Genomic DNA, 23,462 nt, shown 5'->3' with positions numbered 1-23,462 from the left:
CTCTCAGCCCCCTCCCTTCGTCTGTCTCTGTTCTGATTCTTTCGCATCTCTTCCCGCTTGAAGCCCACATCCAGTCAACATGGTCACGTGATCTAAATATAACTGCAACTTTAAAGAACGTCGCAAACTGAGGGAGTCATGGGGTAGACTGTCCACAAAATACAACCTGCTCATGAGGAGGTGCAAAAGTCATCCTCCAGCAAACTATAGGCCTGAGTATTTTGATATTAATATATTATCGAAACTAAATTATTAGACCAGATTTAGAACATTTGACCTCAAAGCAAACGTATGCAACCATCGTATATGCGAATAAAACGATTAACAAGTGCAGACTAACTGGAGGATGCACAACATCACTGATGCTACTTGTCTACTCCAGGGGGCGCTGTATGTAGGTCACTTGTGTTCTGGGCACACTTGTCTCAGGGTAGTGTCATTTATTCTTAAAAGGGAGGGTATGTAAAATTAATAAAACTATTTTAAATGGCCTATCAGTGTCCCCAGAGATGAGGTAAATATGCTCAATAAATATGCTCAAATCCAATAGTCTGTTGCTTACTGATAACAACTTTAATGCTGATCTACTCCTAATTTAAAGTTTGATGTTGTCTTTGGGTTTTTGGTTCTCAAGAGGATTATCCCATCAGAAAGCATGAGGCTCACGTACATCACATTTGTCTTGCCAGATCCTATGACTAAAAAAAGGACGAGCTCTTTCTAATCTGAATACTCACTATCAAAACCTCAGCATATGCAGTATATGTCCTCTATCTGCAGGTTAAGACAGTGGTTCCCAGCCGTTTTTGTTTTGCGTACCCCAAAAGAGTTGTCTCACACTCATAAGAATTCCCTATATTGTGCATATTTATGTATATTTCACTGTTATAGCCAATAACAACTATTACAATAATCAAAATCCGCCTGTGGAAGGTGGGGCTTTACCTTAGCAAGGAGCCTCAATTGAAAGAAGCTGGACTTAATGACAGAGCTAATGTGCTTGTCCAGTTTGAACATACATATCCTCCCTTTGATGTTGGCAGCAACTATATGTTTGTTGTGGAATGGCAGCTCTGTCAATTTGTAAAGCATTATCTTTTATGCAAGTCTGAACTCATGAAACTGAAGTTCTGGCCTAAGTCACAGGGAGGCAGCGGAACTCTAATGCCAACAACATCACTGAGTGGCCCTTAGAGCAGATTAATGGAGTGTAAGAAGTGGCCTGACTTATGAGCCATCTCATCTCAAACTGTTAATCTTTGTAAGTAGCTGTATTTCACTGTAGCAGTCACCTCAATCTGAAACCATTGGATCACAACTGGCACTATGGGCTGACAAATGTTGATCGCTCTGGACAAAGCTCCAGCATCCATCCACAGTGAGCAAAATGTTTACAGACATCACTCTTTCCAACTGCAGTTTGTTATGAAATAGAACGTTTTAATGTGCATGCAGAACACACACACAACAAACACAAGGCGTAAAAATAAAAGTAGAAATCAAATACAACTTTGATTTTATATAAACAGATATGTTGTTTTTGTCTCAATATTTCTGCATCACTGTGGCAAACTCTGATTTAACCCTGATCTGCCTGTGTATTAAAAATCATATGGGATGAATCCAAGTGTTGAGGGTAATATGCACACTGGGCAAACTGGGTTATTCAAATTACTATTGTGTTGTTTTTGAAGAGCAGATTTTACAGATAATGCGTTGCCTATTTTGTTTGTTTTTTCCACTGAAAATCCCATCTCCAAGAATTCTGAGACATTTTATAGCAGATGTCCAATGTTCTCATCCTTTATTTATCCTGGATCTGAGGATGCAGTGGATTTTAAATGAAATCTGAAGTCTTTAATGTTGAGATGGTGTACAGCACATTCAAACACATTCAAACAAAACGCAGATGTGTTCTGTGATGACAAGCCAGTGTCTGTAACAGTAATTGTCTTTGTTATCAATGTCTCTATGGACGATCAGTGCTGACATGAATCAACTCCTTGATTTTCCCGTCAGACAGCCAGTGCCGCGTGTGGAGTTAAGAGTGTGCTGTCTCACCTATCTATGACAAAGAAACTAAGCAGACAACAGCCGCAGAAAGAGACAGATATGATTATTCCTACAGTATACAGGCTTCACTGGCACTGCTGCTCATCCCGTCTTGTCCTAATCCCCCCGTGCTCCCTTCTTACCCCAACCCAGCCTCTTTTATCTGCATTCTGCTGTGTGGTTCTCATGCTGCAGTTGTGTGTTGTCTTCACAGATACATGTGATGGGGATAAGCCTGTGCCCTGAGCCAGCCTCACTCTATTCCTGCTTCTGTGTGCAATGGAGGTCACATTGAACTGAGAAGAGCTGAAAAAATGTCTTTCCACACTTAAGTTTAGTAACAGATTTACCAAAATCAAACTATTTTTAAGGGAAAAACAAATGATCGGAGTCCAGCAGGAGTTGTTGTAAAGTAGGATCCTTACACAAACTGGTAACGGCATAAGGTAAACATCCCCCACTCTTTCTGAATAACTATATGTTCTTTTCACACAATGCTGAATGTACAACAGAAAGCAGAGACTGTTTTAGGTCACTGAGCAGGACACAGTTGAAGTGGAAGAGGTACTTCTTTAGATTATAGCTTTTCAACAAAACACAATACATCTTTCTTCTTCCGTCTGTTGTCCAGATGTGACTAAGACATATGTTGCTGTTGTCCTGTTATACCCAGAGGCATCTCTTATATTGAGCTTCCCACTAACAGGTCAGCCACAACAATGCGCTTTGATTTTATTTTAACAGCAGGAGCTTGCCCAGTTGCAGATATCAGTCTTGTGGCACAACCTTGTTTCCCAGCTTTTTCACTCTAAATCATACTGCAATTACAAGCAGAATAATCAGGCTCCGTCGCTATAATTCCTGCTCTGTGCCGTGTTGGCGAGATGTAATCACTGAGAAGGTCTCCTACTGATGTGGCAGAGCTAATGCACAGCTGTTCACAGAGACTAAAACTCAAAAAAATACATGGGTTCAGATGAGCCATAAACTCATTTATAACTTTTGTATATACTAAGGAACTGATTTTTTTTTCAGTCTTTCATTAAAAAAAACTCAAGGATAGGTACTAGGGCAAAAAAAAATAAAAAATTTCCATTGCAAAATTAAATTAGACTGAGTAGATCTCAACAATAAAATGAATAAAAATAAAAATCTAGAAAAAGAAACAAATGGCAGTGCAAGTGTTATTATGAGAACCGTCAGTATAATTGCATGTGTTGTGTGCTAACATTGCTTGATAATTATAGGGCAACAATAGGGGTGCAGGAGTGTCTTACAGAGCCGAAATCAAGTAAAGCATGTGATAATGATTTAATTGCAGCTCCATGCAGAAATAATTATGGTGAGGCACAAACTTTCGCGGTTAAGTGACTTTTTATAACATTTTATCAAAGCTCACCCATTGTTTATATTCATCTGGGGAAAATGGTATCACAAAAACTATGGTGTATTGTGCTGTTGTGAACGTATTGAATGAATATAGCTGCTATTGCCATTCATTGATTAGACAGTTCACTTGCTGTTTATTTAGAGCTATGGTTTGGTTATTTCATGGGAATATTACCATGCAGATACAAAATGGTATTCTTTTTAATTATTTGGGGTTTTCATCATTTATGAAAGAATGGGGAGTAACATCTGTTATTCAAACAATTTCACCTCCATTTTTTTACGTAATACAACAATTTTCAGTTGTAATTCTGCAGATACCTTACATAAATGTCCCGTGAGCCTGAAAGCATTGATTTCTTGTGGTGGATTCATAATGTCATTTGTGCCTCAATACATTCAGTTTTTCCTTTAAACTTCTTAGTAATGACTCTTGTGTATATGCAATATGTATTTCAGGGTGAGTTAATTTTATACCACCTCCACTTAACCAAGCAGAGCCCCTCTCTTGTGGCAGTGAGCCTTTAAGAATGAATTATCTTACAAAATCATGTAGCATAAACATTTGCCAATACTTTGGATTATGAGTCTGGAGTTTGATGCTATCTCCTTCACATTAGTCCATTGGGTTTAATCTGAGGCTAGCTTTCTCTGCTTAAGGAATGTAGCTTTGACTTTTACACCTCCCAAATGTGAATTGCATTTGATTTAATAGGATCAAACAACATCAGCTGAGAACACTGGCCAGATGATGTTTGACATGCAAAAAAAACAAAGAAAAAAGATGAATGCTAATAAATAAATATGTAGACAGTTCAAATTCTTTTTGCATTTTATTCATGTACAAACTTATCAATATGTATGTTTTCATTTTATCAACATGTATTCTCAAAAATAGACCCTTGACGTTCAAAGGATTTCTTTGAGCCTCGACTGCAGCAGCTGGACTTTGTGAGGTTTTGTAAAGTGCAACAACTGGCCATGGATTCTTGTACAGGCTGGTGTAAGAGAAAAATTAGGTCAGATAGAAAGTATAAAGTAGTATAAAGTGGAAAGGAAACATTTGATATGAAAAAAGAGTGTAATGATGGTCAGAAAACAATGACTTAGGTTTTTGTGAAGACTGACCTGTTCAGTCTGCCTCCTTCTTGAGGTATTTCTTCATGACTGAAGCCACATCTTCTCCCTCGCTGCCTTCTGCCTCGAGTCTCTGTCCCTGAGGTTTGTCAAACCTCCGCCTGGGCCCACTGCCCTGTGAACTCCCTGCTGACCCTCCTGAACTGGAAGACTCAGTGTCTGAGGACCTCCTGCTGCGAATGGAGGGAGGCAGCTCCCCAAAGTGTACACTCAGCGCTCTGCGGCCTCCTCTAACTGAGCTGGCCAGACTGCTGGTGGACTGGGCTCTTCTGATGGCAGGCAGGATATCTGAGGCTGCATCATCTCTACTGTCACCAGCTAACCTGCGATTTTGAAACACCAAAGGTTCTGAGCCAAGTGGGTGCTCACCACCATCTTCTGTGACCAAACTTCCCAGCATGCAGCGCCTGAGAGGTTGTGGGGAGCGCTGGGCCGAAGACACAGAGCGCAGAGGCTCCTCCTCCTCTGGGATAGATAGAGATGGAGAAAGGTGGTGAGCTGCAAGAGAGGACGCCAAAGAGGAGAGACGAGGCAGCGAGGGAAGAGACGAGACTGAATCACTGGAGCTGAATCGTTTTGTCCCAGAAGACACTTCACCAACCGAGTGCGAACTAGTAGCTCGAGGCAGCAGTGGAGAGGAGGGCTTCAGGATGCTGGGGCCTGGCCGGGGCTCCTGTGCATCTTCAGGACTAAGGGACAGAGCAGACGCTCTGCGTCTCAGAGTGGATGCAGCGGTAGTTTGGTAAACAGGTAGAGATGCAGTGCTGCCAGCACCATCGGTAGTGTCATTTGTGCCTCTGCGTTTACGAAGACCCTCCAAAAGCTCGGACAGAGCAGAGGAAGACGGAGCTCGAGTTAAACTTCTGCTACTTGGCCCAGCCTCAGAGCCCTCGTCATCGAGATCCACACAGGACCTGCGCAACATGACAAAATATGTTGACTATCACAAAGAAACATAGGTCAACACTGATGAACAATGTATTTTCTATGCGAGATGTCAGTTTATTAGATCTTACATACAAAATACATGGAAAGGTAATGTAGAATATACCGGAAACTGTAGGTACTAGCAGTGTCCGCGACAGACTGGCGCCCTCCATGTCCACTGATGTTACTACCAGTGTCATAGAAAGAGCTGCCTCCTTGAGATCGGGCTTTAGGTACTCCCAGCCAGTGGCGAATGCCCTCTCCCACATCCTCCGTCCCAATGGAGCCAACACTAGAGACTGAGTCACTACAGAAAAAAGGTATCATATGTTAATACCAATACACACTGTCTAAATAAGGCTCATGGTAAACATGAGAACACAGCAAACTCTTGATGAGTTTATACTTTTTTTTAGATTCAAATCATCTTTACTGGCAGACTCAGGCAGATATTTGCTCTGCATCTACACTTCAGACTCTCCTACAAATCTGTGGCATTGAGCCACATTCAGAATGTACTCATGTGATTTCTACTTGTTCTAGTGCCAGCCAGCAAGATGATTACATTTCAAATCAGGCAGTTAAAATAATGATAATAATCCTTACTTATAATGCAGTAAGCCTGGCATGAAAAGTAAAGCCATAAAAGTAAAAGGCCAGCACATTGTTAGTAGCCTTGAACACAGCTACTTTAAAGTTTCTTTAAAAACATTATTTCACAATTCCAGTTTGTTGTATTGCTGGAATGCTTATTAAGATAAGCAAGGTAAGTCCCAGGGTACGAGCATATTTACAGATTAGGTTAACGAATCAACTGAGCACACAGGCACAAGACAAGTTCACAGTCTTACAGATCTTTCTTTCTTGTCAAAGACTCCACAGCAGTTTGAACACTGAATTGGAGGGAGGTCAGGTGAATATTTGAATTTATATATTTGGTGTTTGTTTTTCTTAGTTTAACTAGTCAGTCACCTCTCTGTGTCACTCTCATCACTGGACTCCACCTCCTCCAGGGCGGCCTGCAGATCTACGATACGCTTGATGGAAGTCTCCAGATCAGCCTGTAATGCCTGACGCACCGCATTCAGCTCCTCCACCTGCATTTCCTACAAACACACACCATTTCACCATTTGAGAGGAGCCACTTATTCACTTTCAGCTGTGTGTTTTATCCCCTGATAACTAGAAGGGACAGTAGAGCTATTCCAGCCCAACAATTAAACCCACTCTGTCCCGTATTACCTCATCAGTCAAACAGTGAGTGTCCTATGGCATGTGTCCTCTCTAAAGGTGTCACCACAGCCTCTGGTAATTGTGATCGGGTTAGTTTGAAGAAAATTGTTGTTGATGACATTGTGACAGAAAGAAAAACGACAAGATGAAATAATAAATCACATTATTCTCTCAGACACACAAGCTTACAGGCTTTCAAAGTTATTGGCTTTGTTGGCTTCAGAAGACGGGTGTGGGTGCAGCAGTTGTCATAGAGACACATAAGCATGTATGAATGTGTGTGTGTTTGCCCATAACCTTGAGGAGACAATGAGGATTAATCACAGAGAGAGAAAAGGCAGGGAGAGGGAGAGATGACGTGAAAAAGGGAGTAAGGAGGTAGGTGGAGGCCGATTAGGTGTCTGTTTATTGGGGAGGGGGGTGATAAAGGGCATACCTTTTTGTTGGGGATGCTTTGTATTAATAAAAACTACTTGTGTCTTCTTTATACAGACCAAAGGTCAGTCGTATCAGTTTGTATCTTTGACATTATTTTTATTTACACATTAACATTTTTCTCTGAGAACAAAAGCTTCTACAACTGCTCAAAGCCTCAGATCTGTTGAAATATAAAAATAAGGTTTGATTTTTACAGCAAATGACTACTGTAGTTAAACTATCAAGCAGCCATTTATTGCGACAACCATGCTAGCCTTGCAACACTAGATGATAAATAGGGCTTTAAAGCAATTGCCGTTACGAACCACAACAGCAGCGAACCATTGTAAATCTATTCAAAACATCTTAGGACAAACTTAGAAATAATTCATTTGGCTGACACCCATGTGCACTTGGGGTGTTTAAACAGTCTGCTGATGGTGTAGCTGGAGCCATAATGGAAATATAATGTGATGTTTTAATGGTTCAGATAATTCAGCAGCTGTTGTTTTTCTTAATAACAATGCCAAGACATTTTGGAAGTGGAGCACATTTGCAAACATTGCCCAGAGGAAAGAGCTTTATGTTGGCACTTAACAGAATTAACTTTTATAAATTGTTAAAACTCCCCATCAATGTATTGCTTTTGTCCTGCTGTGCTTACAAACAGCAATCTAGTGGAACAACCATGTGGTAATTTCATAATGTTCTCAGAGGCAGTAGAGCCACTGTGGATTATTTAGTGGATAAACCCTGTCATAGTGTAACTTAATGCTGATATAGGCTACCAGTTCCATGCGCTTGCGGCTGCTATCCTGCTCTCTCTGGATCAGGTCCTCCATCTCCAGTCTCATGTCCTGGAGACGCTGCTGGTAGTAGCGTGCGTTCTCTCTCTCCCTTGCTTCAGCCTGGGCACTCTGCTCAAGCTCCTCCCCCAAACGCACCACGCTGTCCCTGAGGCGCAGCACCAGCACCTAAATACAGACATAGGATTAGGCCCTCAAAAGTATCAACAGCATAGACAATGCATTTAGTGTTTTCAAACCTCAAACCGCTTGACTTGTCCTCTCTGAAACTCCAGTTTGTTTTCCAGGTCACAGACCCGTGCCTCTTGTTTACTGACAATGCTGCGCCCCACAGTGGACGACTCAAGGAACTGCACCCGAGATACACTTTGCTGGAGCTGTATTGGGTAAAACAGATACATGGGACAACAATTTGGAGAACAAAATTATGCATTAGTCCATTAGTGAGAATGGCAAAACTCAAACTTAAAGTCATATTGAGTATCTACAGTAGGGACATTAAAGGGTGCTCTAAAATCTAATAGTGAATAGTGAAGCTGTGTTATTTTGTCATTTACCTCTTCCTGGAGGGACTGTCTCTGTTTCTTCACTTCCTCAAGTTCAGCCTGCAGCTCTCTAATCTGAGCAATGTCACTAGAGGACTAAACAACATTTGGAACAGACATTTAGTGTTAGTCTTATTGTAAATAGAGCGGTAAGGTACACCATTTGATACCTGTGCAATGAGAGCTTTGTGCTTCTTCATGAGCTCATTCAGATCTTCTTGGTCCTCTTCAAGTCTCTTAAGCAAGTCAGATTTGTCATGCTGAAGCAAGGCCAACTGTTCATCCACCTGGAGTCAAATATTAACATGCATAAACTGTGCATGAAATCAATAGTACAACAGTATCTACATTACCTAATGAAGCTAATCAAATAACAAATTGTATTATTTCTGGCAATTACCTTTTTATTAATAATCCATTAAAAAAAAACCTGTTAGTTTTGAGTCATCACTGGTTTTATTTTTGGCTTGTATTTTTTTATTTTATATTTTTATATATATGTGTGTGTATATATGTGTATATATATATATATATATATATATATATATATATATATATATATATATATATATATATATATATATATATATATATATATATATATATATATATATATATATATATAATGCAAGTGTTTATGGACTATAAGTTATACTTTTTTTCATAGTTTGGCAACTTTTACTCAGATGCAACTTATATGTGAAATTATTAAAATATATAATTTCACATCTTCGTTATTGTTATCTACTACTATCCACTCCTGTACCATTGAAATTGTTTTATTTCATTATGGTAATTTAAAAGACCTAAAGACTGAATAAAAATGACGCCTAAGAGAAAATTGTATTCTGCTGAGTCTGATGACAGCCACAAGGAAGCAGAAGCAAAAGCAGAAGCGGAGCTTCATTTACCTCCGCCGTTGGTGGAGTGGTTCAGAAGCAACACTGAGAATGAAGTATTCAATGGATTTAGTGATTTGGCATGAGATTGAGAGTAAATTTGTTAGCTTGTTTTGTATGCTTTAGTTATCTAATTAAGTATTAATATCTTACATTAAAATATCAGACATGTACTCAGTTCTTCATGTAGCTGTATAAATATAAATGTGTTACGTTAGCATGCTGTACTGCTATTCAACCTTTATATATAATGTGTGTGTGTGTGTGGGGGTGTGGGGGTGTGTGTGTGTGTGTGTGTGCTCACCACACTCTTCTGTTTGCAGATGGTTTCTAGCTCAATCTGTGTGTTCTCCAGCTCCTGGGCGAGAGTCGTCTGGATGTTCTCTAGCTCCAGTCTTCGTGCTTCACTCTCCTCAAACTAGTCACAGCAAAGCATGAACAATTAAACCAATGTCTTTATGAACAGCACATTGAGTCAGTGGTGCAGACCTGACAGTGGAGGCGTTCAATCTGGTCCTTGTTGCCGCTGGGCTTGTTGTCTTCTGTGTTGTTGATGGTGGCGATCAGCAGTTGGGCATCTGCCAGTAGAGCATGAGTCCGCTTCAAATCCCTCCTCAGCTTCTTCTCCACATCAAAGTCTCTGTGACCCACCTAAAAGAAAAGGCTTTTACCAACGGGTCATCTAAACATCTAAGCAGCTCATATTTGTGATCGTGCACCTGCCGTAAATAAAAGCAAAGTTAAAAGAATGCCAGATATTTTTGTCCTATATAATTCATAATAATTATGTGATTCAAGTCAATGTCAATATATAGAAATAAAATGTTTTATTTACATATTGTAGGCCTATATTTTAATAGATCCAGTACACACAGACTGAAATAGTTAAATGTAGTTGCAAAAATGTGCATAGACAAAAACATCTTGAATCAGTGATGTAATTTGAAAATGTATTTAATCGTCTTATCACAAAATGATCATGTGTGTTGCACACACTGAATGTAAATTTCACTGATAGAAGTGAAACGCAATCTTCTGATTTTCAAGTTGTACAGTAATTTCTTACATTTTTTCAACACACGTTTATAATGCAGTAATGAAAAAAATGCCACCATTTCCAGTCATAAGACCTGATTGAATGTGTTTGTGAGTGCTTGATTCTTCACACTACATTCAGACACAAACATATGTATCACAGAAAACAGGGGTCATGTGCGGGGTACCTGATCACACAGTGTTGCAATAAGTCCCTCTAAGTCATGCTTCTCGTGAATCACCATCTGCTTCTCCTCATACTCCTGTTCCAACTGCATCTCTAACTGTCTGAGCTGCAAACAGACAGAATAAATGGCAGATTTTATGAACAGGCAACAAGCTAAATGAGTTTTATTGTTTCAGGCCACCTGCAGGGGGATCCTCTACGATAAGCATGAAAAATAACAATACCCCTTTGAAAACAAACATAGGTTAATCGCAACCTTCATTTGAATTAATGTGAGTTAGACTAGTGCTTCAGCTTAGTGTCAAGATCAAGATGAAACTCAATACAACTGAAGGGCAGTTAAGTTTTTACTTGGCTTTGCCTCACACCAATAAATGCCCAAGCACTGCTGCTGAGAGCATAAAGCAATCGTATACAGTACCAGTTGGCTTTTAATAAACAGGAGTGTGTTTTTGAATGCACGATGGGCACTGACCCGTCTCTGAGAGGACTTATGGACATCCTCCAGCTCCTCTTCCTTATCCTCCAGCTCCTTTTGATGGATCTGTTTCATGCGCTCCATCTCCATTTCAAAGCGCATGTGAATCTACAGTAAAACACATGAGATCAGGAAGTGTGTCACGGACATTTCTGAAATGACTGAGGAATAGTGGAAGCACCTGTTGCTGTTGTTGGAGTTTAGCAGTTAGTTTGGTGACTTCCTCTGCTTGCTCACCCGCCTGGCTCTCCAGCAGGCGCAACTGCTTTTTGAGGTCAGGCAGTGACTCAGAGGCAAGGTCCACAGGAAGACTGAGGTCTCGGATCTGAGCACACAACTCATCCTTCTGTTTCTGCAGACGGCCCACCTCTGATTGGGTCTCCTGAACACACATAAACATAATGTAAACAAAATATACATAATAAACATACATTTTAAATAATTAGATTTTGACAAAATTGGGTTATTATAAAAATGACCCACTTGTAGGTTGCGCCGCAGTGTATATATTTCTGCCTCCAGAGCAGTGTTTTCATGAAAAGCTTTGTCCTTTTGCTCTCTCTCATTTTCAGCTTCCTCTAAAGCTTGAGTCAACTCATTGTCAAACCTGTAAATACAAACACTTATGCAGCACATAATGATGCAAAACACAGCATAAACGTATCAATGCTCAAAGACAAATGGGACCTCTAAAGACATTTTAAAGTGTGCACTGTATAAGGGGCAGACTCACTTTTTCTGTTTGCGCTCCAGCTCATGCATGCGGCTCTGCAGGCTGTCAGTGAGGACCCTTGCATCCTGAAGGTCAGAGGTCACACGGCGGCAGTGACGTTTCAGCTCTGTTGCACTCCTCCTTGACTGTTCCAGCTGAGCCTGAAAAGTAGCCACCTACACACACAGTCACTGTATTAGCACATATAGTGTCCTTTAGATAGATGTTGTGCAATATGGTGTTGACTCACCTTGGCATCGAGCTGTTGACGTGTTTGTTTCTCTGTCTCCAGTTTTTCCTCAGTCTGCTTCAGTCGTTTACGGAGAAATTCCACCTCTGTTTGGCAGCACTCCAGCTGCATGGCCAGCTCACTCTCTGAGGAGGACAAGATGGATGCCACTTTGTCAGAGGTGATGGTCACAGTCAGACAAAGTCAGATGTCTTTGTGTAGCCTGACACAAATTATCCCTAACCACATCTGACCCGCTGACACCAGCTCTGAGGGAACGCAAATGAGATGTCTTTCCACTTTCAACACATCAGTCTTTCACTAATGACAGACTATGAGATATTTACCCACCAAAGTACATTTTCACAACATTCACAAACTATTCTGGCAACATGTTTAGTTATAAAAGTGAAGTGAATGAATAATAATCCTAATCCTTACTATCTTTAAATGGTGACATCTATTTAATGAATAAAGTTATTACCTGTCCCTGCGCCTCTCTGACTCAGTGCGATGGTAGATTTCTGTGTCTCCTCCTCAAGCTGCTTCTCCAGTGTTTCCATGGTGACTTTGCACTGCTCTAGACGAAGCTTGTATTAAAACACAGACAAAGTTGCAGTTAAACATACCCAACCAATACAACACAAACTCGCTGACAGAAAAAGAAAAGATTTATCATGTGGTTAAGAGATTATCATAAGTCCTATGAATACAATTTTCCAGTGTGTAGTAATGATACCTGTAGATCCTTGTTTTCTCGGCTGAGCCTCAGTCTCTCGGCCCGCTCCACATCCAAAGCTTGACCCACTGCATCTCCACGGAAACGCTCATCACTCAGTTCAGATGTCACAGCTGTGACCTGGACACATGGAAAAACATCACTTTAACCAATTTACAGTGAAATTATAATTGTGAAATCATGCGCTGTCAAACCTTTGTTTCTAAGCTGTAGGTGCTCTGTCTTAGCTCGTTTCGTTCTTTCTCTGATTTCTCCAGACGCCGTCTAAGAGCCGAAATCTCATCCTGCCAAGAGAAAACTTCATCTCTAAACTCTGATGAAACGTCAACATCAATTTACTTATAAGGACCATTTTAAAGATCCACAGAATCCCAAACAGATTTAGTATACAGTTTTTAATTTTGTTTGAGCAATGAAAGAAAAAAGCTGTAATCTGTCAATCTAACACGAAAGGCATTCTGACTCAGCATTTTGCATACCTCTTTGGCCCTAAGTCTTTCATTATCCATGTTGACATCCAGCAAAGGACGGACACGGCAGAACAGTTTCCACCATCTCCACTTAGACACAGTCCTCAGTGCCCTCAGGTTCCTCTGCAGACAGCTCACTGCCATCTGCTGGACCTGAGCACGTAGAAAGAATACAAATGTGAATTCATTAAATCTTTTCTCTAATTACTTAACCTCTTAAGATCACTTTTCAGATTCTTGGTCTTAAAAATAATGACATCCAACTCAGAATGCATGAGAGTTTACACACATATACTACAATGCACAGGGGTACCCACTTTGAGCTTCCTGTATCTCTGCCGAGCCAGATGTCCCATACAGGCCGCCTGTAGATGCACCAGCCAACCAGTGACTTGCTGATCCCTCTGCTGCTCCAGGTACCGCAGCACTCCTCGTTTCATGAATATCTGAGACACATTACAAATTTCACAGCATTAATGTTTTTTTTTTTAATCTTATTTATTGCGCTGAGTGTGGAAATGCTTTCTCACCCTACTGGCCCCCAACACAACACTTTTTCTGTCCAAATCTAAGTCATCCAGCAACTCTTCCACTGCCTGAGGAAAAGAGCACATTTTAAACTATAATCCAAACCAAATTTAACATTTTATATAATCATTCTTTCTGACCTTTCTCTCATCATGCATAACAAACATTGAAGCGTAGCGTTTCATAATTGGAGGAGACAAAGCCTGAAAATGACACCTGAAGTCACTAAGAGTCATGTGATCAGGATAACCTGAAAGAGAGTGAGACAGGACATATTTTTAATATGCAATTCTCAGTTAGTGCACTATTACTCCAAAGATGCAATCACAAATATTTCACACAAAAGAAGGGATGCATAGAAACCCAGGCATTGGCTTCCTTCAATACTAGAAAGCTGAATGCTGATTTCAAATCGATTCATGGTTTTGTTATAAAAATGTATGTATAAGACAATGATCTAGAGACTGTTGTTATCTCAGGATGTAAAAAAAATTAATGAAAAAAAAAATGAAAATAAACTAAATGAAAATACACTTACAAAAAATATAAGTATATCTTTCTATATGCTTTGAGTATTTTGGTAGACTTAGCCAGGTTTTCAAAGTTCAGGGGGTGTGGACATGAATAAATAAGTAAATCTTTCTTGCGCTAAAGTTGGGGCAGATGGCTGCTCATGTAAGTTATTTAGTTAAAACATTTCATAGGGCTGTTTTTTTCTTAGTAAGAAGAGTGTTGAGCTTTATATTAACAAAGCAGCTCACCAATCCGGTACAGCTGCAGTGCTGATAGTATCTGAGTTGAGTGGAGCTGGGCTCTGAGTGCAGGGATATCAAAACTTCCTCCGTCAGACTTGGCGCTCACACACTGAAGAAACACTGGTCTGGCTCTGCGGATGACATTCACCAGGGCGTCCTACAGACAACAAAGGCATAAGTGTCACATGCTTTTTATTAATCATACACCTCCAGTTTACACTAGACTTACAGCCTGCAGTTTCACTGCAATGCACTGTGAGAGTCTGCGTATTGCTGCCATTCCTCCACTGAAGGTTTTTCTTATGGTGCCATTTCTCTGCAAAGAGCGCTGGCTGCTTCCCTCAAGGCCGCCCAGACCACGACACAGAGGAGGCAAGGAGATCTTTGGGGTGAACAGGCCCTTCACTGAGGCGCTAAGCAAACCATCAGTATTAAAGTGCTTAATAATGCAGTGGTGTTATATTATGAAGATTCACAAACATATTTTGTTGTAGGGACCTATACACATGCACACACAAATTTGCACCCTTACACTCAATATTTAAATGTCATATATTGTGAAGCTCAATGGTATACCCAAGTAGTTTAACTCACTGGTGTCACATAGGAGCCAGCTGCTCCCAAACATAGTATATAGACATGATTAATGCATCCTCAGTGCTGGCCGCTGGGCCCTGCACACTTACATGGTGGAGTTCTGCAGCAGGCAGATGGCGTTGGAGGCAGAGGGGTTGTTCTGGATGAGCCCAAACCAGCCGGTCATGTCGTAGCGGATCGGGTCACTGGACATCAGGTGATTAAGCTCGCACTGAAGGGGTTGCTCACACTGACGTACTGCAGGCATAGACAGATTTATTTTTCACTTTAGCAATTCAGTTTCCATCAATTACTTTAGTAGTAATTGAGGCTAGGCAGAGCAGTGGTACCAGTGTTGCTGTAGTACAGGCAAACTCTCTCCAAGGCACTGCTCTCACTGGAGCCTGGTGTCACCATCTCCTCATCCAGTACCCACAAGAGGCCTCGTGGGTCTCCATCTGCTGCCCGGATCTAAAACATAAACACATATCCATCAAACACAGCACAACACGAGACAACAAAAGTGTCAGCATTAGAACGGCACCGCACACAACTTGCAAATATTCAAATTCATGAGTTTCTATTGCTATCAAGAGCCAGGAAAAACATGCATTCCCATTTTGAAGATCTGACCTTTTATAGAGCTAACTTGAACTTGGCTTAGACGGATCATGTTTGTCGGCACAGAGATAGATATAGTTAAAATCAGAAGTTTGCATACACTAGATAAATTGCTAAAAGCCAGAATAATAAGAGAAGGATTTTTCTTTAAAGTCAGATGTTTACATACATTTCATTAGTATTTGGTACCATTGCCTTTAACCTGTATGACTTTGGGTCAAACATTTTTGATATCCTTCCACAAGCTTCTCAATAGTTGGCAGGAATTTTGACCCATTCCTCCAGACAGAACTGGTGTAACTGAGCCAAGTTTGTAGGCCGCCTGACTTGCACATGTCTTTCAGGTCTGCTCATAAATTGTCAATATCATTAAGATCACGGCTTTGATGGCCACTCCAAAACAATAACTTTGTTATCCTTAAGCCACTTTGTAACCAGTTTGGTGGTATGCTTTGGGTCATTGTCCATTTGGAAGACCCATTTGTGCCGAAGCTTTAACTTCCTGGCTGATGTCTTGAGATGTTGCTTCAGTATTTCCACATAATGTTCTTTCCTCATGATGCCATCTATTTTAAGAAGTGCACCAGTCCCTCCTGCAGCAAAACAACCCCACAACATGGTGTGCCACCCCCGTATTTTTATAGTTGAGATGGTGTTCTCAGGCTTCCTCAAAATGTAGCTCATTATGGCCAAAAAAAATCTATTTTAGTTTCGTCGAACCACAGGAAAAATTAAACTCTTTGTCCCTGTGTGAATTTGCAAACTGTAATCTGGCTTTTTTGTTTCTGTTGGAGTAATGTCTTCTGTCTGGCAGAGTGGCCTTTCAGCCCATATCGGTACAGTCCTCGTTTCACTGTGAATAATGACACACTCTGATCAGCTTCAGCCAGCATCTTCACATATTTATCTTCTTTTTTTCTTGGGTTTATATGCACATTTTGGACCAAAGCACGTTCATCTCTGGGACACAGAAACCCTCTCATTCCTGAGTAGAACGATGGCTGGACATTCCCATGCTTTTTAATACTCTTGTATAATAATTTGAACAGATAAACGTGGCAGCTTTAGGCATCTGGAAATTGCACCCAAGGATGAGCCAGATTTGTGCTAGTCCACAATTCTCTTTCTGATATCTTGGCTGATTTCTTTTGACTTTCCCATGATGTTACACAAAGAAGCAGTGTGTTTCAAATACTTCCACAGATGTGTCTCTAATTAACTCAAATGCTGTCAATAAACCTCAACAGCCTCCAAAGACATGACATCATCATCTGGGTTTTCCCAAATTGTTTAAATGCATAGTAATCTTACTATATGTAAACTTCTGACTTTGAAGAACGTAATGAAAAATTATCTCATTATTCTGACATTTTGCAAATAGAAATCACTTTGCTAATCCTAACTAAACCAGGAAAGGTTTAGTCTGATTTCATGTCAGACAATGAGAAAAAAGCATATGTGTCTTTTTATGTAGTGTAAATAAACTTCTGGTTTCAGTTGTAGGTTTAATGCCTTGTCCTGTAACATTCCAGGCAAAGCACTAACATCTCCATGGAGATAAGCAGCTAGCAGACCATTCACCATAGAGGTTACACAGAGCACCTTTAAGGTAATCACTGTGCTTGTTTTGCACCTGTGGAGGAGGTTGGTCAATGGCTGACACCAGCTCAGATGGGCTGTTCTCTGGACACTCAAACTGAACAGGGATGCTCTCCTGAAAAACAACATGTGTTAGACATTATTTCAAATGTCAAATTACTCAGCAGTCCAAATAAGGTGCACATAGTGACTAAACTGTGAGCTGGGTGTTGTCGTTACTGGTGAATGTATATCGTGCATTTGTAACCTATAAAACATTTCATTAGCCTTATGATATTGCAGTATGATGAGGTTTGAAAACTAATCAAATGTGTATAAAAATGATACAAATAAATCCTTATTTTATTTACATGTTAATTTGTGAAGGTATGTGCTTTTCTTTATGGCTGCAGTACCTGCTCATATCTCTCGAGCGTGTGTTTGAAGGAGTGCGTGTGGTAGTGCTCTAGAAGTCGCTCCTGGAGGTAGTTGTGACTGAGTTCAGACCAGCTGGCGCCGCGCTCCTCCCCACAGTGTCGAGGGTTTCTGGTCCCTGGTGTGTCCGTGATCATCACAGAGGCCAAAGTCAGCTGCTGACTGCACAGGGCCCTGGGAACAACACAGGGATAAAGCTCAAACTGCAACAAACTGATTAAACTTATGTCGGCAGGCTCCATTGCACTAAAATACCTGTTTATGAGAGAAACTAGAGCAGTGAAAAGTTCTTCGTAGAGACCAGCAGCCATTCCGTCGAGGCATTGAGTTGCTGTCAGCCGAGGTCCTGTGCGCAAATAAGTGGTATGCATATGTCCCATTATGGAAACAAACTGCGCAAAAGACGCAGTAATGATGATAATGATGATGATGATGATATCAGTTTTCTCACCTTCATCTGATTCGGCAGGTGAACCCCTCTCTCTAGCGCCCCCAGTGGCTCTTTGCAGGAGCTGTCTGAGGTGATGCTTGAACACAGCAGTGTGCAAATTGTCACCCTCACAGCCCAATACACTACTAGCCACCTGGGAACTGTCAAAATTACCAAACTGCCTCCTGCCCACTACAAACAGAGAAAGAGGGGGAAAACATGTCGTATTTGATGCAAGCAGGCAATTGTAGAAAAAAACAAAACAAAAAACAAAACATTAGTGTCTGGTTTGCTATAACAAGAATAATGGACTTGTTTGGGGCTTGTTTAGGCAATGTAATTGGTGTTGATGATGTATCGTTACCTTTGCTGGCCCCAGCAGCTCCCAGATGGTAAATACCAGCCAGCACATGCCATATTGCCTTTTGTTCACTGACAGAGAAGCCCAGTGTTTCCATGGCACTTAGCAGCTTAGTGAAAGCAACTGATGCACGCTGCTTCTCTTCAACCTAAAGACAGCAAAGCAGAATAGGATGTCAGATATGTAGTTATTTGGTTATTTTCCAACTGATTTCGTTAACTCCTGCCCTAAAGTCCTTCACATTAGCACAGCAGAGGACTCTAGACTTATCTGTTACACTTACTTTACCTTGGTGGGGTGAACAATACCAAAGGAGTTGGTCTCAGGGAGCTGATGGAGCTGCAACTCTGTTCTTTTAAAATGACATACAATATATTCAGTACAAGAATAGAAATATTAGATTTGGGTGTCATGACAGTAAAAATATGAAACACATAGTACCTCATCTCTGTACTGAGTCCTGCAAGCATCTGGGCAAAGACCAGGAAGTTACTTTCTCCTGGGGTTTTTTGACACACTTTCCATTTGTCGAGCATCATTGTCTAGAGAAGAACATTTGGAATGATCATATAAATGTTCATCACATGTTACTGTGTCTAACAGGTGCATGTGGGACATGCCTGCAGATGTCCTGCAGCTGCCTGGCCTGCATGGTTGAAATCCAATGAGAAAACCATTGCAAATCGGGTGGATGCATCACTGTGAGGGGACGCAACACAGCCAAAAGACCTTAGAACCGTGAACATAGCCTTTACACGATCATCTGGAGAGAGAAAAAAAAACATTAAATAAACCATCATCAAAGGTCCTTATGGCTGTAGCAGAAATACCCACAGCTGATGTTGTTTCCAGCTGTCCCTGCTTGTTTGAGCAGGGCGAGAGTGAAGGCCTGACAGGCAGTGGTCTTGCCTGTCCCACTGCGTCCCAGAGCACACACACTGTGGTCCCTCCTGGTGCCCACCATGGACACATACACCTGTTTGACCAGAGCTTCCAGAGCAGGAGGGGCATCCCACACAGACTCTCCACGCCGAGACTTTGGGGTCTGGTGAACAAAGTAAGTAAAATCCAAATAGAAGATGGTCAGTTTCCTCCAGTTTCTACAATGATGCCACTAACTGCTTTAATTAATAATATAATATAATATTTGTCATTGTAATATCCAAGCAATGTTTTGACATCATCACTTAACTAGAATTCCCTGAACTCTAGCTTTTTTTTTTTTTTTACCTTGCTGTTAGCTTGCAGTGGGGGCCAGAAGTTGACCAAGTTGGGTCCAGCATGAGTGAGGGGCATATTGGCTTTAGCTCTGCTGGTGAGAGTGTTTAGGACGCCACATTCATTCACACTCTGGAGGTTACTCAAATCTTCACAGAGATCCAGCTCTTTTGGGTTGCACTGTGGATTATGAAATTAGTTAGCTGCTCACGAGTCTTATGGTGAAATAAACGTCTTTACTCCAAACATTATTATTAGGTCATACCTTCTCTATGTCAAACTCACGGACGTCATGCAATGTGCCTTCGCTGTGCAGGCGGACCCTCACTTTACCATCAGGGAGATCAGGGGTGCCTTCATCTGGCTTCAGCTGAGTGGCTAATAAAATGCATTTAGACAATATACATCAAATCCTTCACTGGCAACACATCTGCCGTGACCTGCTTTTGTTAATTATCCACAAGAGGTTGAAGAGAGCAGAGTCAGAACAATACAGGGCCATCTCCATATGCTGTGTTTAATGAATGTTATGATTTTGGAGTAGAAAAGCGATGCAGGGTACAGGTCATGTGTTGTGAGCCATATGATTTCATCTTTAGATTAGCGCAGCACACAAGAACAGTAAGCACATAGGGATAAAGATGGACAGAGAAGATCTGCGCACATATGGACCACATCACCACAGATCATGTCACATAATACGAGTGCCCTGTAATAAACTAGCAGATTATGAGAGATTGTGATTGGATTAACAGGCTCCATGCTAATCCCAGATGATATTATACTACATGAATGAGATTATTTCACTGTTCGCACATGGGGACAGAAGGAATAATAGGCTAATGGTAACAATAGCCAATGAGGGGAGTATTAATACACAAAAATGTACTTACCAAGATTGTATCCATCTTTGTGGACATACCAAACAGTCCCAGCTTCATACCACACATCTCTAACCTGTTAAAATTTGAACCGTGAGTAACATAATCCTACAATTAACCAAATAATTTTACTATTCTACAAAGACTACTACATCTACTATTGACACCACTACCACTGTTACTACTAGTACTACATTATTACCATTACTGTCACTCATATGACACTGTTAAACTGGTATTAACAGTGATGTACCTCTTTTCTCTTATGTTCCACAATGGTGCTGTCTGCCTGCTGTCCCTCTGGCTCCTGCCTTGTCTCGAGCCCATCCACTTTCATCTCCACTGGTGTCACCTCCTCTGTCTTTCTCTTCTTCTTCTCCATCTCCTTGTTCACTTTCTTCACTTCTGACAACAGCTCCTGCTTTTGTTTGGACTGTGGAGAAATTACCTCGGACCTTATAACCTGTACATTGTCAGGAGTGATTAGTTGCCTTGGAGATGGAGATTTGTGTTCCGATTGTGCCGAATTGTTTCTTTGCTTATTGTCTGAGAGTTGCTCTGCTTTAAGGGACATCTCTGCCTCTAGGATTGGAGGAGTCTGGTCTGGGGTGAGGAACTGTTGTACGAGGTTGTTATTTAGTTTACTGGGCTGTAGAGAGAGACGGTTCATCAGTTAGCTCCTTGTATAACTCACTGAGTGTAGACAGAATACACTTACTGCCTTATCGTCTGTTTTGAGCTCAGGCTCCTTGAGTTTGGTCTCCTTCTCTGAGTCTCTGACCAGCTGTTTGAGGAAGCCCCCTGGTACTGCCGATAGAGGCGCTGGTGCAACTGCTGTGGGTATGGGGGTCTTCTCCTCTTTTATCTGTTTTTTTCAGTATGCCATAGATAATATTATTATGAGATGTGGATGCATCTGGAACTACAATTTCCATCACACATCCCTCACAAATACATTCTGGAAATAAAATGATGAGCTTGAAAGATGACTTACAATATGGAAAATGCATTTATCATGAATGAAGGTGCAGTGTAGAGTGTTAAAATAATGATGACTAATTCAGGCTTACAGTGACATGCCAGGGTGAATCAGATAGAACAAGGGGAACTTCTCGCCATGCTTTAAGTATCACTACTCCACACACATATAGTACTTATTGAGCCCATGCCATGTTCACACAACATGCAATAGCTCTGGACCTCCCTTCTGCTCCCAGAGCTTGAGCCTTGATGACAGTGCCATGGTGCCTGTTGTGTGTAAGTGGCCTTCACAGTGGGGGATCTGCCAGCTGTGCTGTCAGCGTGGGGTGGAGGTGTGTGTGCCCAGAGACAAACAGTGACGCAGTGCACCTGAGGTGAAAAGGTGAAGACACAAGGACAAGGTAATGCACCGCTGTTATTCTTCATAATAGCAACATGTTCTTCCATTGTCACTGGGGAAGTGCAATAAGCAGCACCCAAGGGTGCTCCAAGTAATGAGCCAAGGCTGGTACTGGAGAACTAAACAATTTTGTCAATGTAGGAGGTTACATGTAGAACTGTCAGGAGAAAATCAACATGTACATGCATGCAAACTTGTAAGGCCTAACAATTTTACCAGTATGTTTCAAAGATGTGCTCTACAAACCTTATTTAGCTTTATCTGTTATATGTTGTCTTTGTAGATGTATGTTTATATCAGTCAGATATTTCTTCAATGTATTGCCTGCTTTTACTTGTATGAACAGAACCTTTCCTACGTCTCTGTAACTCACAGCTCAGCCACAACTTTTACAAACTGATTCCTCGGTTCACTATTTCTCACTCTCATGTTTCAGTCGGGGGCTTTCTCATGTCAGTCTAGAACACAGGTCACAAACAAGAAAAACAGCACAAAAACAAAGCTTTGTAATGTACAGACCATTTTCCGGAAAGCCCTTATAGCTCAGCGGATAAATGATTTCACATCATACTGACAATGGGCTAGTATCCAGTTTACCATTTATCCTGGTACCAAGCTGAGATAAAAGCATCCATCCACTACAAATAAATGCCAAATCAGGCTGTGCCACTCTACCTCCACCAGTCACTTGATCAGGTGTGGTGGCTCAGTTACTGGCAAAAATGACCATAGCGACATTAGACCTAAAGTTTTCTTCAGAAAATAAAACTGTCACAACTATAATACAGATAATGTCTGTATGTAAAGTTATCAACTAAATTAATATAATAATAACTGTCTGGCCCATGCTTGCCTGTGTATGGTAACAGAGGCAATGTCAAATCACACCCCAGTGCACTTAGTGTCAGGCCTGAGCTCATATCACCATAAATATAGCCCAAAGAAAGTCATATATGGACAAAAACACCTACACTAGACTCAACCACATACCTTCAAGGTCCAAATTTGAGTAATTCCAGATTGTTGATGTGAATCCTGTGGCCAAATTATAGGCCTTCTGTCCCACAAACAGACACAGACAGACTGTGAGGGGCATGTAGCAATAGGGTCAGAAATAGAGTCACACGGGGTCCGGCCAATCTCCCCCACTCCCTCACACAAACACTGACAGCAGACGCCTCTATAAATACACCAACGGACAGGCGGTGAGCAGGGACAGTGCTGTTTAGAGAATGACTTCAACAAGGAGCAGACCTTTTGCTTCATGAGATTTATACAGATTAAACATGATATCTCTGTCTCCCCGAATCTTCTCATGTTAAGAGTAAAGAATATTTTCAAAACACAGGCGAAAAAGCACATTTGCTGATCTGTACTCAGCTGTTCAGTTTGAGTGGCAGCTGCAGCTGAAGGGGAGGAGCCAGAGATCTGTATGGGAGGTGG

At 41.2% G+C, this 23,462-nt stretch overlaps 1 protein-coding gene across 2 annotated transcripts; it reads right to left on the bottom strand.

Moving 5' to 3' along the window:
- Positions 1-4,261: 4,261 nt before the first annotated feature.
- LOC117391725 (unconventional myosin-XVIIIb-like) lies at positions 4,262-23,141 on the bottom strand. Of its 2 annotated transcripts, XM_055231503.1 has the most exons (44): positions 23,010-23,141; positions 21,845-21,988; positions 21,357-21,505; positions 20,892-21,287; positions 20,651-20,714; positions 20,023-20,135; positions 19,770-19,937; positions 19,374-19,584; positions 19,160-19,302; positions 18,981-19,081; positions 18,828-18,891; positions 18,543-18,687; positions 18,200-18,370; positions 18,004-18,094; positions 17,730-17,922; positions 17,369-17,449; positions 15,465-15,585; positions 15,225-15,372; positions 14,768-14,951; positions 14,545-14,695; positions 13,924-14,033; positions 13,786-13,851; positions 13,573-13,701; positions 13,265-13,408; positions 12,980-13,069; positions 12,786-12,905; positions 12,531-12,636; positions 12,068-12,192; positions 11,839-11,993; positions 11,589-11,712; positions 11,287-11,487; positions 11,103-11,213; positions 10,629-10,733; positions 9,895-10,056; positions 9,710-9,823; positions 8,677-8,793; positions 8,519-8,602; positions 8,201-8,338; positions 7,944-8,129; positions 6,478-6,611; positions 6,357-6,398; positions 5,630-5,812; positions 4,570-5,492; positions 4,262-4,439 (listed from the first exon to the last, which is right to left on the bottom strand). In XM_055231503.1, the coding sequence occupies exons 2-43, from the start codon at positions 21,879-21,881 to the stop codon at positions 4,574-4,576; spliced, it is 6,396 nt and encodes a 2,131-aa protein (XP_055087478.1). In that variant the 5' UTR covers positions 21,882-21,988; positions 23,010-23,141; the 3' UTR covers positions 4,262-4,439; positions 4,570-4,573. The 2 variants fall into 2 exon arrangements, with proteins under 2 accessions (XP_055087478.1, XP_055087479.1); XM_055231504.1 differs by lacking the exon at positions 6,357-6,398.
- Between the last annotated feature and the right edge of the window lie 321 nt (positions 23,142-23,462).

Source organism: Periophthalmus magnuspinnatus, chromosome 23 (genome assembly GCF_009829125.3).
Source record: "Periophthalmus magnuspinnatus isolate fPerMag1 chromosome 23, fPerMag1.2.pri, whole genome shotgun sequence".
NCBI classification, from domain to species: Eukaryota; Metazoa; Chordata; class Actinopteri; order Gobiiformes; family Gobiidae; genus Periophthalmus; species Periophthalmus magnuspinnatus.
Note: the sequence above shows the minus strand (reverse complement) of the source record. Positions and strands in the feature narration are given on the sequence as shown.

What these genes read in the sequence shown, in the direction of transcription:
- LOC117391725 (XM_055231503.1), bottom strand. Translation starts at nt 21,881, where the DNA reads ATGGCACTGTCATCAAGGCTCAAGCTCTGGGAGCAGA. An exon ending in GCCGCAAGCGCATGGAACTG is followed by an intron (nt 6,612 to 7,943) that starts GTAGCCTATATC and finishes GTGTGTTTGTAG; the next exon opens with GAAATGCAGGTGGAGGAGCT. An exon ending in GATGAGAGTGACACAGAGAG is followed by an intron (nt 6,399 to 6,477) that starts GTGACTGACTAG and finishes CCTCCAATTCAG; the next exon opens with TGTTCAAACTGCTGTGGAGT.